This window comes from Grammomys surdaster, unplaced genomic scaffold, assembly GCF_004785775.1.
Source record: "Grammomys surdaster isolate TR1022 unplaced genomic scaffold, NIH_TR_1.0 150, whole genome shotgun sequence".
Taxonomy (NCBI): domain Eukaryota; kingdom Metazoa; phylum Chordata; class Mammalia; order Rodentia; family Muridae; genus Grammomys; species Grammomys surdaster.
This window is the reverse complement of record NW_021604608.1, coordinates 21,627,619-21,642,438: the sequence shown is the minus strand read 5'-3', so window position 1 is coordinate 21,642,438 and position 14,820 is coordinate 21,627,619. Positions and strand designations below refer to the sequence as shown.

The 14,820-nt window shown below is 41.6% G+C and overlaps 2 protein-coding genes and 1 pseudogene across 5 annotated transcripts in view; all 3 read left to right on the top strand.

The window, feature by feature from the left end:
• Positions 1–14,820, top strand: part of Atp8a1 (ATPase phospholipid transporting 8A1) — a 230,835-nt gene that overhangs the window by 160,272 nt on the left and 55,743 nt on the right. For all 4 annotated transcript variants that reach the window (XM_028765216.1, XM_028765213.1, XM_028765215.1 and 1 more), the window contains one exon: positions 2,054–2,226. In XM_028765216.1, coding sequence (XP_028621049.1) covers positions 2,054–2,226 — 173 coding nt within the window. The remainder of the gene's footprint in view (positions 1–2,053; positions 2,227–14,820) is intronic.
• LOC114619402 lies at positions 11,564–12,325 on the top strand (annotated as a pseudogene).
• LOC114619403 (60S ribosomal protein L39) lies at positions 14,414–14,773 on the top strand. The gene has a single exon (XM_028765217.1). The coding sequence runs from the start codon at positions 14,474–14,476 to the stop codon at positions 14,627–14,629; it is 156 nt and encodes a 51-aa protein (XP_028621050.1). The 5' UTR covers positions 14,414–14,473; the 3' UTR covers positions 14,630–14,773.

Here is a 14,820-nt window from a genome sequence, read left to right as displayed (position 1 = left end):
GAGTGAGTGTTAAAAATGTCTCATCTATACACAGATTCCTTAAAGCTGCCCGGTGTGCAGCACATGCTAGCTGCTTTCTGCTTATTTTTCACAACGTCATTGGTTAACTTGTCCAGCTGACCTCTATGAATGTTTGCCCTTAAAACCGTCTGGAGCAACATGCTTTAGACTGCCATAACTATAAACTTTATTGGCAGAATTTTAAAGACTTTCACGCTTCCTTTTCTTAAGTCCTCTTGAACCAAACAAATATTTGCCCCTGATATAAAATGTAAACATCCCATTATAAGGTTTGAGTTTGGGGCATGTTGGATAGTCTTACTCTATAATGTGACATGGTTTGTCATCCAAATAGGCAGATTCTAAAATGACAGGATATAGTGTGAACTTCGTTTGAATACAAATACAGGAACAGCTTCAGATATCTCCCATATGAAATTTTAATTTTCTTACTGCTTCCCTCAAAATGAAAAGACTGGGTCAGGCCCTGAAACGGTAGCAATAATGTACCAATTACTTTACCCACTCGTTCTTGCGACCAAATGACCGATGAGAACAACCTGTGATGAGAAAGGGCTTATTTTGCTCACAGTTGTCTGGGTTCGGTTCATTATGGATAGAGTATAGCAGACCAGCTAACAGCACAGTGGGAAGGGAGCATAGAAAAGCAGACACTGGGACAGGCGGAGATGCGAAAACTCCACACCCAGTGGTACTTCTTCCAACAGGCACCCCCTCTTTGATTTCACCACTTCCCAGCAGCACACTGGGATCCTGTGAAGACATGAATCCATTTATGAGTTCAGAGCACTCACTTAGTCTAACATTGACAACTGTGGACAATCAGATAATCCATCACAAATAACTCTGTTTTGACTATGATATACACAAACTAGTCTATAAACGTATGTAATTCTATTTGCTTACATGCGTAACTGTAGATTTAGCACTCAGGACAAAAATGTAATTTCTGTCTCCTCGTGTAGAGTGAGAATTATATTTCTTCAGTGTCGGGGTTCTTTGGAACAGGAACTGGATGGACACATTGCATTATAAGAATCTGTAGGATTTGAGGAGGAAAACCAGTTATAAGAAATGATAATTTGGGGCTGGAGAGAAGGTTTGGTGGTTAAAAGCATAGGCAGGACCAAGATTCCCTTCCCAGCACCCACAGGGCAGCTCTCGACTGTCAATAACTCCCTGTTCCAGGGGATCTAACACCTTCTCACAGATATGCGTGTAGGCAAAACACTAACACACATAAAATAAAAATGAATAAATTGGTTTTTTAAATGGTAATTTTATGTGAGACAATTTTTTTTTTAACTTTTTCCTTCTGACGAGCTGGGCAAGCAGTCCTTGATCATGGCTACATGCGCCTGTTCTTGCACAATCTAAATGAGTAAAGCTTTCTCTTGTACCAAAGGCTTTTATTCTGCTTAAGAGTGAACTATTGGCTGATGGAAAGGCTCTTTGTATTGAAGCCATCACGATTACCAAATTTCATGTCTCCATCCCACTAAAATTCAGTGTCGTAGAACCATGAAAGCCAATTCATGAAGTTACAGATTACAAACCCTGCATTTCCTCCTCTAGGTCCCTGGGAAGTTAATCTCAATAGCATTGAGTACTCTCAAAAGAACAGTCAATAAATTATTTAAATTATATTCTCCAACTTTTACCCTTGGTTCAGGGCAAACCAATTTTGATTCGTTCATAAATTAGACCAGTGTTGTTCGTTTACTGAAGATACTTTTGCAGTATTGTGACCGTGAGGTTAGAGTCATGAACAACAGAGTCAAGGAGGATTAAGTGGCCTGTGGTCTGGTTCCTGCCCTGCTGTGGACAGCTATATAAACAGCCACAGAATTTAACTGATAGCCTTTTTAGTCCCCGTCTCTGGGGGGCTGTTGTGAGAACTGAATGAATAAGGTTTATAAGAGCAATTTGAAAGATAAAAAGCACTAAAAATGGCTAATTTTCATTACTGAACATCCTAAAGACACTGTAGTAGGACAAACGAAGTGTTGATGACCTTTGGTTGGTGTTCCAGGGGACGAGGGAAACTCTCAGCCGCCACTGCACCACCCTTGGAGATGCTCTTCGGAAGGAAAATGACTTTGCCCTTATAATTGATGGGAAGACCCTTAAATATGCCTTAACCTTCGGAGTCCGGCAATATTTCCTGGATTTAGCTCTGTCCTGCAAAGCTGTCATCTGCTGCAGGTAAGTTCTCCCCAACATTGTGAGATTTCAATAGAAGTGACATCTTAGTGTTATTTCCTAGTGACTTTTATTTTAATTATGTATATGTGTGAAGTTGAGTATGTGCACATGTGTGCAGGTACCCAAGGAGTCCATAGATGCTGGATCCCCCTGAAGCTGGAATTACAGGCAACTGGGTACTGAGAACAGAGAGCTTGGGTCTCCAGAGGAGTGGAACAATGCCTCTTGACTGCTGAGCTCTCTCTCCAGCCATATCTTAAATCCTTAATTTTTAAACTTTCCACACAGCTTTTTTTTTTTTAATAAATAAATTACAAATGTTGGGTCATTTCATTCATTCATTCAAGTCCCAAGGTTCACAAGCTGAGTTAGACTTGTTAGCAGAGTTTTGAAAGTGAGTTCTAACTGTCATTACTGAATACTATTCAGAATTTGAGAACACCAGCCCTTTGCTGCTTATCTGTATTTAAAATCAGTCAGTGGCAACCAGATAGATGGCACATGTCAAGAATCCCAGCTACTTCAGAGGCTAATGCCGAAAGATACCAAGCTTAGGGTCTACTTGGGTAATTTAGGGAGGCTCTATACCAAAAATTTAAATAAATACACTTTCAAATGGGCTACAAATGTAGTCTGGTGGGTTTTGACTGCAACACTCTGGGTTAAACACCAGTACTTTAAATAAATAAATAAATAAATAAATAAATAAATAAATAGTTACTAGAATCAAGGCTGTAGCTCAGTATTTATCTGCATTTCCGTCTTGGTTCATTTATGGAAAGAACCCTGTTGTCTCTCTTTAGATCCCTGATCCTCCTGCTAGAATTTATTCTGTAGGGAGAGCATGATGGGAGGTACAGAACGAGTCATTTTCCAAATAGCTGGATTGTTTCCGATGGCTGTTTATTTACTCTAAGAGTCTTGCCTATTAGTTTATCATAGTGCTCATGTCCTAGATTAAAAACTGTTTTTGAGTTATGATAGCTCGAGCCTATCTGGCTGTCTGGGGGGACAAAGATCAGGGGATCTTCCCCATCTTTTTGTCTAACTTGTTAAAACTCTGTCCTCCTAAACTTTCAAGTACTTGATAGCCTTACCCAGGCTCCTGTCTTGAGGTGTCACAGCTAAGGATTTCCCCTGTCATCCCCGTACTGAGTCATCCCAGCTGGTCACAGTGAATCCGGTCCTGATTCCACTCTTCTTTCCCTCCTCGGGAGACAAACACGGGTGTGGCTTCTTCATGATTTCTCAGTCCATGCTCCTTCCGTTCTCCTCAACATCCTTCTGTTTGCTCTGGTTTTGAAAAGCTCTATTTCCAAATAAAAGAAAGTTATTCCCTTTAGACCATTTTTTTTTCATCTCAGTCTATCCACTTAAAATCTATTTCTTGAATTTCAATTGAAATTTACTTCCTGGAGTGTGTTTAAACAACACATCCTGTAAGGATCACATATATGCATCATTTTGACCTACACGATTTTACTATTCTCAGAGAATTAAGACTTACCTTTCATTTTCATGTATCTCATTATAGATATAATTATAGAATCTAGCCTTCTCTGAGGTCTCTATGAATAATATGACCGAAGATTTTGAGCGATCCGTTATGCAGATGCTTAGTGTTCATAACTGTCATGTTCCTTTTTTATCACAATGATGGAAATTATTTTCTACTCTTGGTTTTGCTTTGGCATCCTCATGCCTTTTACAATCTGGGGCTACAGTAACGTTTCTTGGCTTCTTGCTAATGTCTTGACAGGGGCTCACTAATGCGCAGCCCTCACGCTCTTCCATCAGGGTAATGCTACATTTAGCCGTCTCGTCTCTTTTACTAATGGGTTCATGGGGATCAACAGGAGAGGGCTCAAAAGCCCATGAGCGTTATGGCTGTTGGCTCCTACTCAGAAACAGGCTGCAGACCAAAAACCAGTGCCGTTTAGATAAAGTAGCCAGTTGGCTCTAGTTAGCATCCGTGATGTGCCTACTGTGTGCTGGGCATAAGTATTGCACTTACCAAGACAAGCATGACTCACCACCTGCTCTCCTTGCTGCCTCTGTCTGCTCTACTCGAAAGCAGAATCACAGTTGGTTTGAAAGATGCAGGGAGGCCGGTTTTCCTGATACAGCTATTGCGGGCAGAGCTTAACACAGTGCCTCCCTCAGTTCTTCAGAAAGCTCAGCCACAGGATTAAACACTAGCAGAGGAACACTAGACAGCAGAGTCAAGGCAGAAGTATGTTCTGTGCTTGGGAAGTTCTTTCTGGAGATCCTTGTCCTGGAGGATTACAAGTCACATGGACTTCAGAGCTCTTCCAGGCCAGGGACTCTGGGAGGGATTCGCCCTGTTGTGAACACGGAGCTGGGTGCTGACACTGAGCTTATAAAGCTGTGTGGGCTACTCCCTCCTTCCTCAGCTGCCTCAGCTGTATGGATGTTTGAGGGCCTTGGAGGTCCCTGGCCAGACAGTTCTATTCAGGGTTTTTTGTTGTTATTGTTTTAATAAAAAGTCTTCCTTGAGTTCTTTTTAATTCTAATTACCTTCATACTCTTTTTCCCTAAAGGAAAGCTTCTGGCCTGGCTGTGAGGCTGCTCTAAACCCATAATTACGTCAGTGCCACAGCCAGATTAATGTATGTGCACCTTCTTGGCCTAGTGCCTCTTGGAATTTGAATCACTGGCACTGATTATGTTTTCTCTCGTTCCTGTACTGACCTCTGAATGTAATGATGGTGTCCCTATCCCATATTGGGGATGGGGAGTGAGCATGTGGATGGTCCTTGGAGGATGGACCAGAGTGATTCCTCATTTCTCACACGATAATGATCTCCCAGCCTCAGGGAACTCTCTATTTTATTCCTTTAAAAAAGTGACGCTCAGATAAATATTGAATATTATTTCAAAATACTGTGCAGCGCTGTTTCCCAAGTTCCCTCACGATCATGCTAAGTCTTTGAGGTTGAGACCCCTTCCCAATCCACTATATGTCAGTCCACAGCCATGAAGAAAACTCAGTATCGGACTCTCCACTACAGCCCCCTGAAGCACCAGATAATGGAATCGATAATGAGTTTCATCTGCTCCATCCTCAGGATTCCATCAGTTCTCTTCCCTGACACTGGCACCCAGGGCAGAAAGAGGTTTTAGTGTTTGCCTAATTGCCATGGTTACAAAGATGCACTTTTGCTCCCCAGAGCCTCTTGCTGAATTGAAGGAAGCCGCTGTTCTCTGTCAATACTCATTACATCTCCCACTCAGCACTGTCTTCTGAGGGGACCATTCAGAGACAGAACTAATCCCCCCAACCTAAAATTACTCAGGGCATTTGAGTCCTGGTTTTGGTTTACAGAGTATAGGCTACATGTTATATGTCAAGAAGCTATACATATACATATATATATGGATCTAAAGTCAAAACAGTAGAACATAGTCCTGTTTCTTATCAGCCTACAAAGCACTGTGTTCACAGAAGCTGTGCAGCTTTCCCGTTTACTGTTTGACAGTTTATCTCCATCTCTCAGGTCACCTGATAAGAAGCAGCATGCACCCATGTCTAAGAGTGTCTTGCTTTTGACATATCAACATAAACATCTCTTCTGTTACTTGCCCACTTCCATTCACTTGCCCAAGTCCACTGCTTCTTGCTTGGGATGGCCACAGATATATTTGTTGTTTGTTGGTAGCTTAACTGGCTAGTCTAAGAGACAGGGTCTCATGTATTCCAGGCTAGCTGGGAACTCACTATGTACCCAAGGCTAGCCTTGAATTTCTAGTCCTCTTTCCTCCTCCTCCCAAGTACTAGAGTTAGAGACATGTTCCTGCACACCCTCTTGAAATGCTTTTAAAGAACAAGAGAAAGTTCTGATTTGCCTCCCCCAGAGGAAACACACATGCTCAGTGCACACGTGGGGTTGTACTTTTGCTCCCCAGAGCCATTGTCAGGGTTTTCACAGATGACCTGCAGCTCCCTAAGGAAAACAACCTTTGCTCTCGGACTTAAGGAGATTCATGCAAACAGCTAAAATCAAGAGCTCTCCTGAGGTTCTAGATCAATAATTTCTGGCTTCAGTTGCCAATGCTTTTGCGCTAGGCCTTCTTGTTTGTATATTAGCATAATGCTGCTTTGACTGGGGGTTCAGGAAATTTCTGTTCTAACTGCCTCTCTGTCACCTTAGGCACTGAATTGAACTGTTCTCCCTACAAATTGGTGAGACCAGAAAGTAGCAGTGTAGACTCCTCTAGAGTGTTGATGCCTCTAAGCAGGTGGGAGACAGCTACTAAGGTATAAAAGGGAAGGGAGCATCTTCTAGGGTGCTCGTCCCAGCCTGGGAGCACCTGCTCAGATCCGCCTGTCACCCTTGCAGGTTTTTGAACTCTGCTATATGAACTATATGAACTCTGCTTCTGTTGGCTGCTCTGAGCGAGGCATCCCCTCAGATCCTGGTCTAGGGATGGACATGCAGCTATTCTTCCTCTGACCCATTCCTCCAGAAGAGCAGGAAGGCCACAGTGAAGTCTCACTGTTAAATAGTGTGTTTCTGAAGACCTCGTCAGTTCATGCAACCCAGCTTGCAAAGAATCTTACGTTTTGGGTTTTTTTTTTTTAATTTTTTTCCCTGTAGTTGTCAGTTTAGTTTAAACATACTTTGAAACTTACGTTCTGTGACAGTTGGTTGAAAATTGGCTTAGAGCCTCCAGCTTTTAGACTGTCTAGTAATCACCATCCTGCTACATAATTTATCTACTCATGTCTCCTGAAAAGCAGAGGTTAAACTGAAGCAAGCATTTTTCTTCAGTTGCAACATCTTAATCAAAGCTTTAACCCCCTTTTAGGCCATTTTCTCCATAGTAGATTTTTAAAAAGAAAAAAAAAAGGAAATAAAAAGAAAAAAAAACTTGATTTCAGTGAGTGTTGTCACTTAGAGTGACGTTCCCAGGCAAAACCTGCCTGATGGTGTCTTCCAAGAAGAGGCTTAAAGGGACACTGTATATTTTCTGTTGCAGCATGAGTGTGTTTAGGAAAAGGAGGTCAGGGCAGACCTACTTCCTGAGCCTTTGGGGGATTGTCTTTAGCTCAAGGACTCCTCTGAATAAACGTTCTACTAAAGAAGTAGGGACAAGGCCCAAGCAAAGCCAGTAAATACTCAACAGACATTCCTTCAAAGAAAAAGAAGTCATGCACACCACTGGGCGCCAAGCAGATGTTTGGCTTCAGAAGACTCACAAACTGTTAATGAATGTCGACCCTATATTTACTTCCAAGAAAATCTGAATAAATATTGGAAATGTGCAGAGACTGTTTCTTTCATAGACGCCTGAGTAAAAGACATACCGGGTGGGTTTTATAGCTTTATAAAATGCCCACGTTTTGCTTTAGCATAATCCTCAGCTCAGGTCTTGCTCCTCTCATTTCCTATTCCACTTCTACTAAGAGATGTTGAAAGAACCATGGGTCTCATTGTATGGGGTAGACACTTCTGACGAGCTGCACCAGAAAAGTCCCCATTCGAGTGGCATGCCCAAGAGCATAGTAGATACCTAAGAGCCACCAAGTGTGACTTGCTGTAACTCAGCGTGGTCCAGTTTCAGGTGTGACTCTAGAAAATCCACCTGAGCACACAGACACACTTTACACACTACAGTCACGCTTCTTGTGCTAGGCGATATCGAAAGGCCTATCACATGAGTGCTCATCACAGTCTTACAAAATATACATGTCTCACTCCACCATGGCCGTTTCCAAGGAGCCCTTCCTGCTGCCTTCAGATACTGAGAGTTGCTACCTTGATTTCCATCACCGTCTTCTTAAATTATGTCTTCTCTTCCTCAGTTTATCCTTTCTGTTTTATATTTTCCTGACTTGCAGTGCAGGTATCTATCTCAGAGAAGTACACTCCGATTCTTAAGCGGGCTTTGCTTTTCATCAATTTTAAATGCTGAACGTTGCAGCTTTCCAGAAACCCATTGTAACCTTCAGCTGAATATCAATCGCCTGCTAGACTACCCATAGTTTTCTCAGTTCTGACTCACTAAAGATATGATATATGCAGTGTGGGATGTGTCTATGATCTCTCATGTGTCTATGATGTGTGTAAAAGCAGAGAGGTAGAGTTCCGTGTGAACCCATGATGGATTTTGGTGATTGTCTTCGTCTTAACAAATGGGTTACTTAAAGAAAGTTAAAGAAAGGCTGAGTTCTGAGCTCAGTGCTGAGCTCCAAGTGTGAAAAAAATAGATCAAAAAGTAACCAAGACTTTCTGGCAGCTACAAGGCATGGAGCAGAGAGAGAGGGAAAAGTATCTTACAGGAAAGACGGTTTTGAAAAAACAGATGTGTTCAAAGGGTTTAGAGCAGTAAGGAAGGGTATAAGACAATGTGTAGATTGAGGTACAAGAGAGGAGTTGGTACCAGCTCTGATATTCTGCAAGAGGAAGGATGTGTTTTAGAGAATAATCAAGGAGAGACTTTCTCTGTACTTGAGACTGAACAAGGGAGTCATAAATGTAAGACAAACACTACCATTGAGATGCAATGCTGACCGTAAACTATGCTAAACTCTTCTTGCTGTAAACATTATAATAAAACTTCGTACTAGGAGCAGTTTTCTTTTGTAAGAGATGTTGGCCAGTTTCAGTTTGCTATGTCACTGTGTTACTGTATGCACACTTCAGCACCCAGATACCCACTGCCAATATGAACAGTCCCCATTGAAAATACCATCTGACCCACTTAAATGAAAGGCATGGTGGTTTATCTGTATGAATGTGTACACTCTGTAAGAGCAGCTGTGGATCTAAAGTGTGCCTCAGAAAGGAAGTCTTTCTCGAAGTTACTTTTCCATTTTTTTCTTTTTCCCCTGAGAAGAGCTAGCTATCTGTGTGTTATTCCTTTAGCCTTGGCCCCTACATTGTAAAGTCTCTTTGGTGCCTTTGACTGCACAGAATATAGCAGATGTTGGTTTTGGAGGCTAGGAAGGTCCTCACTCATCGGTCATTTGAATAGCACAGTTTTCTTACCCAGAGGTGGTTGAATGTTTCATTATGCTCCATATGCTAAATATCCTTAGGATTTTCTTCATAAGCTCCTGTTTTCATTCCAGTAATAAATCCGCCATGAGCTTCCAGCACCGTTCCAATACGCATGTAATTTTGGTATGCTTAACATACATTTTGCTACATATTAATATCTTCTCAGCTCGAAGCATTATAAATGAAACTAACAAATTTTAATTTAAAAAAAAAAGAAACCAGTAAGATTAAGTTAGGTTTTTCTCTCTTTTTGCAACTACGTTATTAGTCAACCAAATATGGGTCAGTGGAGAGCAGATTGATGTTCACAGGAGAGACTTTAGGAAGTGAGTAAGAAAGGAACGTGCAGCACATCCTGGCAGATTTCTAAAGAGCATCCCAGGGATGAACCTTAAGCTTAATAAGTAAAAGAGCTTGATTACTGCATATATAAAACACTTCCTGCTAATTAATAGAGTTACCCTAGTTAGCTTTAAATCATCTTGATACAGCCTAGAATCACCTAAGAAGGGGGTTTCAACTGAAGGATTGCCCAGATCTGGCTGTCCTCTGGGCATTGTCTGATGATGATTTCTGTGGTTGTTAATGATGCAGAAGAGCCCAGCCCACTGTGGGTGTTACCATTCCCAGGCAGGCATCCTGGACGTAGAAGAAAGCTGAGTATGAATAGTGAATGAGTCAAACAGCAAGTCAGCAAGCAGCATCCCTTCATCGTTTCGGCTTCAAGCTCTGACTTGAGTTGCTGCCCTTTATTTCTGCTCCTTCAGTGACAGGAACAGAAATAAAACATTTCTTCCCCTAAGTTGCTCTTGGTCAGGGTGTTTTAGCATAGCAACAGAACCGAAAATGCAGCAAGTATATCCTTCCATGTTCCTCCTGTTTTTTTTTTTTTTTCTTTTATGGGTGGCCAAAAGTAATACAGTAATTCATCATACAAAATTGTGCTTTAGGATAGTAGCCCCACCCTCAAATCTCACCTATACATTTTAAAATATACCAGTAAAATAATATTCTTGCCTTTAACATTATAAGTTTTTTGGCTATCCATGAAAAGTCTCACATAATTATTTATGCCTATGTAGATACATGGACATATCATCATTACCCATTATGTATTCAGAGAGACAATTGTTTTCATTCAATGAGTGCAAAACAACGCCTGTATAAGATAGACCACCTGGGGCTGGAAAGGTAGCTCAGTGGTTAAAGGCAATGGATGCTCTTGCACAGAACCTAAGTTTGATTCCCAGCACCCACGTGGTAGCTCCGAACGGTCTGTAGCACCAACTCCAGAGGATCTGATACACTGTTCTAACCTTTGCTGGCACCAGCTACACATGCGGGCAAAGCAATCAAACACATAAAAATAAACTTAAAAAAAAAATAGACCACCTATATATTTCTTAGCTTGAATGACAAAACATTCCAGCGCTCTCTGATCTAATGTTCACGGGGCACTGCAAGTTACTATGTAACAAACGAGAACAATAATGAATAACATGTGCCGAAGCTGCAGCCAGAAGCTGTCTGAGAAGCACACAGCGCTCAGCTCAGCTCGCTCCTAGGTTACATCACAAGGGACCACCCTCTTGTTTGTGGTGCACAGGAAGAAAAGCAGGCCTCCATAGCACATGTTACACTTGTAATCTTTTTTCAATAGAGTCTCTCACTGCTTCCAGAAATGAAAAAGCAACCATGGAAGGCAATAGTGAAACATTTCAGTCTTGTTGAAAACCCACAAGTGGGATAAACTGTACACAAATATGGACATATACACATATACATATCTGGGAGAAGAAAATAGTGCTGTCATAATGCTTCCAGATTATCACTGCTGATCACTGTTGGTACTTAGAAAGCTGAAGACTTATAACCTCCCAGACATAGATACGTAGTTTGTGAAGCACTAGGAAGAATTAACTAGCTTCATAGTGTGGTTGGTCTAGGCCAATGATTCCAATCTGTGGGTCACCACCCCTTTGGGGGTCAACCAACCCTTTCACAGGGTTGCATATTATAATTCATAATAGTAGCAAAATAACAGTCATGAAGTAGCAATAAGAATATGTTTTATGGTTGGGGGGTCACCACAACATAAGCAAGCTGAATTAAAGGATTGCAGCATTAGGAAGGTTGAGAACCACTGCTCTGGGTTATTAGATATTGTGCAACTCCAAAAGTGTGTGAAGAAGTCAAGAAAAGCCCTTTCCCTTCCGGCTTGACCGAACCAGGCTCGTGGGCCAGTGACACCCAGAAATTAAGAGGTTTTTAAAACCCGAGAGCTCGCGAACGGCTGCTCCGTGGCTGTCAACATGCCACAAAATGAATATATTGAATTGCACCGCAAACGATATGGCTATCGTTTGGACTACCATGAGAAAAAGAGAAAGAAAGAAGGTCGGGAGGCCCATGAACGTTCAAAGAAGGCAAAAAAAAAGATTGGCCTGAAGGCTAAGCTCTACCATAAACAGCGCCATGCCGAGAAAATACAAAGGCAAAAGACTATTAAGATGCATGAAAAGAGAAACACCAAGCAGAAGGATGATGAGAAGACTCCACAAGGAGCAGTCCCTGCCTGTCTGCTGGACAGAGAGGGGCAGTCCAGAGCAAAAGTACTTTCCAACATGATTAAGCAGAAACAAAAAGAAAAGGCGGGAAAATGGGAGGTTCCTCTACCCAAAGTTCGTGCCCAAGGAGAAACAGAAGTATTGAAAGTTATTCGAACAGGAAAAAGAAAAAAGAAGGCATGGAAGAGAATGGTTACTAAAGTCTGCTTTGTTGGTGATGGTTTTACAAGAAAACCACCTAAATATGAAAGGTTCATTAGGCCAATGGGTCTACGTTTCAAAAAAGCCCATGTCACACACCCTGAGCTGAAGGCTACTTTTTGCCTGCCTATACTCAGTGTGAAAAAGAATCCATCATCCCCGTTATATACAACCCTGGGTGTGACCACCAAAGGTACAGTTATTGAAATGAATGTGAGCGAGTTGGGCCTTGTGACACAAGGATGCAAGGTTATTTGGGGAAAGTATGCCCAAGTTACCAACAATCCTGAAAATGATGGTGCATAAATGCAGTCTTGCTGGTTTGACAGTGACATCATTCAAGTCATTCCACTCACTAGGAAGACTACATGCTGTCAGGAAAACACCATCGCTGTGACCTTTCTGAACTACCACGCAGCCTTACCCCATGTACAGTCATCAAGAAGTATTCATTAAGGTGTAAAGGAAAATAAAACACTGCCCTATTTAAAAAAAAAAAAAGTCAAGAAAACAAACTCTGATGGGAGAGGAGGGATTGAAGAGCTGGAAACTTGTCAGGAGAAGACCTAGGCTTTGGCAAATTTGGGTGTAGGAAGAAATTCACCTTGTGTTCTTTCCATCATCTGAAATAAATTCTTCTGTGCTTGTCAAAGAGGCCATCTTCCATCATTTGGAATTACTAAGTACAGACAAGACTATCCAGAGGCCGTATGTCATACCCATCAGTCTTAGCTTCTTTTCCTGCTGCTTTGGTAAAATATTCTGACGAAAGCAACTTAAGGGAGAAGGGGTTTTCTTCGTTCACAGTTTCAGGTTGCCATTCATCCTCTCCAGGAACTCACACCAGCAGAAGCCTCAGAGTCACATTACATTCATTTTGATATACACCCCCCAGTTCCCCAACCCCGTGTAGCAAGAAACAACTTTTTAAGTAGACTTGAAAACAGCACCCATTTGATAGTCCCTCATCCAAAATACATGGGTTCAGCATGATTCAGAACTTAGAGTCCTAAAGCTTAAACATGTGCTTACAGATATGAACTACTTTGGAGATTAGCCTCAAGTTTAAACAAATTTCATTCTTATTTCATAAAATTATCTTATGTTTCATGTGTAAGGTTTTCCATAAACCTGACACACATAAGCCAAAATATTTGTCACGTGAGATCGGGTGTTGAATTTTCAACATCATCTTGGCACTCAGAAAGTTGCAGATTGGGGGCTTATTGGATTTTGGGTTTGAGGGATAAGTATATTCAAGGGCTCGGTGAGTAAAGCATTTGCTGTGTATGCATGAGATTTGAGTTCAAATTCCCAGCACCCACGTAAAGCTCGGAGCAGTAGTGAGTGTAATCTTAACACTCTTGAAGAGACATGGAAGGCAGAGGCAGGGAAATCCTTGGCAGCTTGCTGCCAGCTAGCCTGGCATACCCAGCAGTGAGCAACAAAAGCAAAATGAAATCCCATCTCAAACAAGGTGGAAGGTGAGGACCCATCACTCAGAGTTATCCTTTGACCTCTGGTGTATGCTGTAGCATACATGTGTATTCATATATCATACACACACAAACATACACGCTTGCACACATATTCATTCACACACACATGCACACTACACGCACACACACACACACACACACACACACCTCTGTAGAAAATCTGTTTAGCTGATTTTAGTTTCATTAAGCAGAATCCCCCCTGAAGCACACCTGTCTCTCTCAGAACAGCTTCCAGCTGTCCCCAGCCCTGTCTGCCATAGCCTGGATGTGATGTGGTACGTACATGCTCTTGTGCGTCTATGAGCCGACTGGTGTCTTCCAAGTCGTGTTTATTCTGTAATGTATCTATTATGGTTGTATATCTCAGAATAAATGCCATTCATTAACTACTTCCCAGATCACTGAGACAATCTGATGAAAGTTATTGCTAAGAAAACTGGGTATGATAGTCTGCAAGGAATGTGAGTTACTTGACAGTTTTGCCTTTGAATCTAGAGAAGCCGGTACAATAATCAGCAACTAAGGTGGAAAAATTATATTCTCAACTTCACGTTACAAAACAAAAAGTGCGTGGGTCCTGAGTGAGATTTCTGCAACAACAGAAAATCCAGGGTTTCAACCAGTAGGCTTCCTGGCAAAAGAAGGTTCTAGACCTAGCTCACAGGACTATACATTCATATTATGTGTGAAATATATGAACGAGTGTTTTACATTTTGTAAATCCGACACCGTTGTTTAGCTGTCTGCTGCTCTTCCAGTCTGCCGAAATGGTGGCTTTCACGTCCCTTCAACTGTCTCCTAAGCCGGGACTATGCTCGCTAGTTGTAGTTTATTGCTTAAACATTTTTCTAGCTTAGGCTATTTATTCCTGCTCTTTTCTCTTAACAACTGAGTCATCTCCTCTTCTCCTTTACCCCCGCCATCGTGCGCACTGCGCCTGATTCGGCTTCTCGCCATGTCTTCTCACAAGACTTTCAGAATCAAGCGATTCCTGGCCAAGAAACAAAAGCAAAATCGTCCAATTCCTCAGTGGATCCGGATGAAAACTGGTAACAAAATCAGGTACAACTCTAAGAGAAGACACTGGAGGAGAACGAAGCTGGGTCTGTAAGGATTTACACAGTGACAAGACTGAGGGTTTATACTGAACTATGGTCATCGGTCAGCCCTACCAGATGGATTTCAACATTTTTAACCTGGAGACTTGCTTGTGTTTAAATTAGATGTCTGTCCAGAAATAAAATTTAGAACCTTTAAAAAAAAAAAAAAAAAAAAAAAAAAAAAAAAAAAAAAAAAAAAAAA

What these genes read in the sequence shown, in the direction of transcription:
- LOC114619403 (XM_028765217.1), top strand. Translation starts at nt 14,474, where the DNA reads ATGTCTTCTCACAAGACTTTCAGAATCAAGCGATTCCTGGCCAAGAAA.